This window comes from Pyrgilauda ruficollis, unplaced genomic scaffold, assembly GCF_017590135.1.
Source record: "Pyrgilauda ruficollis isolate IOZ18807 unplaced genomic scaffold, ASM1759013v1 scaffold610, whole genome shotgun sequence".
Taxonomy (NCBI): Eukaryota; Metazoa; Chordata; class Aves; order Passeriformes; family Passeridae; genus Pyrgilauda; species Pyrgilauda ruficollis.
The window spans coordinates 18,073-19,854 of record NW_024527823.1 but is presented as its reverse complement, the minus strand read 5'-3'; the positions used below and the strand labels follow the sequence as shown (position 1 = coordinate 19,854).

At 58.5% G+C, this 1,782-nt stretch overlaps 1 protein-coding gene across 1 annotated transcript in view; it reads left to right on the top strand.

The window, feature by feature from the left end:
• FARSA (phenylalanyl-tRNA synthetase subunit alpha) overlaps nt 1–1,782 on the top strand; it is a gene marked incomplete at its 5' end in the record, with an annotated part of 8,541 nt that overhangs the window by 814 nt on the left and 5,945 nt on the right. The window contains 5 exons of the mRNA XM_041483806.1: nt 32–144; nt 1,065–1,157; nt 1,229–1,357; nt 1,428–1,572; nt 1,607–1,688. Coding sequence (XP_041339740.1) covers nt 32–144; nt 1,065–1,157; nt 1,229–1,357; nt 1,428–1,572; nt 1,607–1,688 — 562 coding nt within the window. The remainder of the gene's footprint in view (nt 1–31; nt 145–1,064; nt 1,158–1,228; nt 1,358–1,427; nt 1,573–1,606; nt 1,689–1,782) is intronic.

The following is a 1,782-nucleotide window of genomic DNA, read 5'->3' as shown; positions in this document are numbered from 1 at the left end:
TGCCCACCCCGTGCCCCCCGTGCCCCCGCAGGTGCCCGCCGTGCAGGACGCCGTGCAGCAGCAGCTGTGCCGCGTGGGCGCCGGGGCAGCGCTGCCCGAGCGAGAGCGCGCCGAGCTCAAGAGGAGGAAGCTGCTGCTGGAAGTGTGAGTGGGGCACGCTAATTAACCTTAATTACCCCTGAACGGCGCCGTTCTGCTCCTTAATTAGCACCCGTGGCCGTGCTCTTTGGGGCTTTGGTTGTGTCTGTGGCAGCGCCCCTTCCCCAAGGCTGGGTTTTAATTGGGGTTTGTTAATTGCTGTGCCCGAGCAGGGCTGCGGGTTCCTGCCCTGGTTTTAATCCTCTTTGGGTCTCTTTGCTGGGCTTTGGCAAGGCTGATTGCAGCCAAATTAAGATTTCAGTCGTTTAACAGCCCTGTTAATCTCACCCAAATCGAGGTTTTAATGATTTATCAGCCCAATTAATCTCAGACAAATCAAATTGCCATTACCTAACACTCCGATTGATCTCACCCAAATCAAGATTTCAGTCGTTTAACAGCCCAGTTAATCTCACCCAAATCAAATTGCCATCTAACACCCTAATTAATCTCACCCAAATCAAGATTTCAATGATCCAACAGCCTAATTAATGTCACCCAAATCAAGATTTCGATCATCTAACACTCCAATTAATCTCACCCAAATCAAGATTTCAGTGATCTACCAGCCGAGTTAATCTCAGCCAAACCAAAATTTCCATCATTTTACAGCCCAATTAATCTCACCCAAATGAAGATTTCAATGATCCAACACCCCAATTAATCTCACCCAGATCAGGATTTCCATGATTTATCAGCCTAATTAATCTCACCCAAATCAAGGTTTTAATGATTTATCAGCCCAATTAATCTCACCCAATCGAGATTTCAATGATCCAACAGCCCAGTTAAAGCCTCTGTGTAAAGCTTCTGCTGCTCAAGCACCCCTGCAGCTGCCCGTTAACGAGACCAGCACTAATTAAAGCAGCCAGCGAGGCTCTGGGGGGCCTGGCTGCTCCCCAACGCCCCCCGTGCCCCCTCCCCAGGACCCTCAAGTCCTTCTGGATCCGCAAGGGCAGCGCCTTCAGCACGGCCGTGGCGCGGCCGCACACCGAGCTCACCCCGGAGATGATCGCCACGTAGGTGCCCCCCAGGACCCCCCCCAGGACCCCCGCCGGGCTGGTGGCCTGACCCCCAGCCCCTCCTGCAGGGGCTCCTGGCGCCAGCTGCCCTTCAAACCCTACAACTTCTCCTCGCTGGGGCTGCCCCCGGCCTGCGGCCACCTGCACCCGCTGCTCAAGGTGCGCTCGGAGCTGCGCCAGATCTTCCTGGAGATGGGGTGAGTGGGGGGCTCTGGGGGGTGGGCGCGGCGCGGAGCCCACCCCGTGTTGAGCCGGGGTGCTGCCCAGGTTCACGGAGATGCCCACGGATAACTTCGTGGAGAGCTCCTTCTGGAACTTCGACGCGCTCTTCCAGCCGCAGCAGCACCCGGCCCGCGACCAGCACGACACCTTCTTCCTGCTGGGTGAGTGCTGGGGGGGCACGGGGACCTGCTGAGCCCCCCCCCGGGACCCCTCTGATCGTGGAGAGCTCCTTCTGGAACTTCGACGCGCTCTTCCAGCCGCAGCAGCACCCGGCCCGCGACCAGCACGACACCTTCTTCCTGCTGGGTGGGTGCTGGGGGGGCACGGGGACCTGCTGAGCCCCCCCCCGGGACCCCTCTGAGCCCCCCGCAGCCCCCCGAGCCCCTGCTGCCCGCCCCAA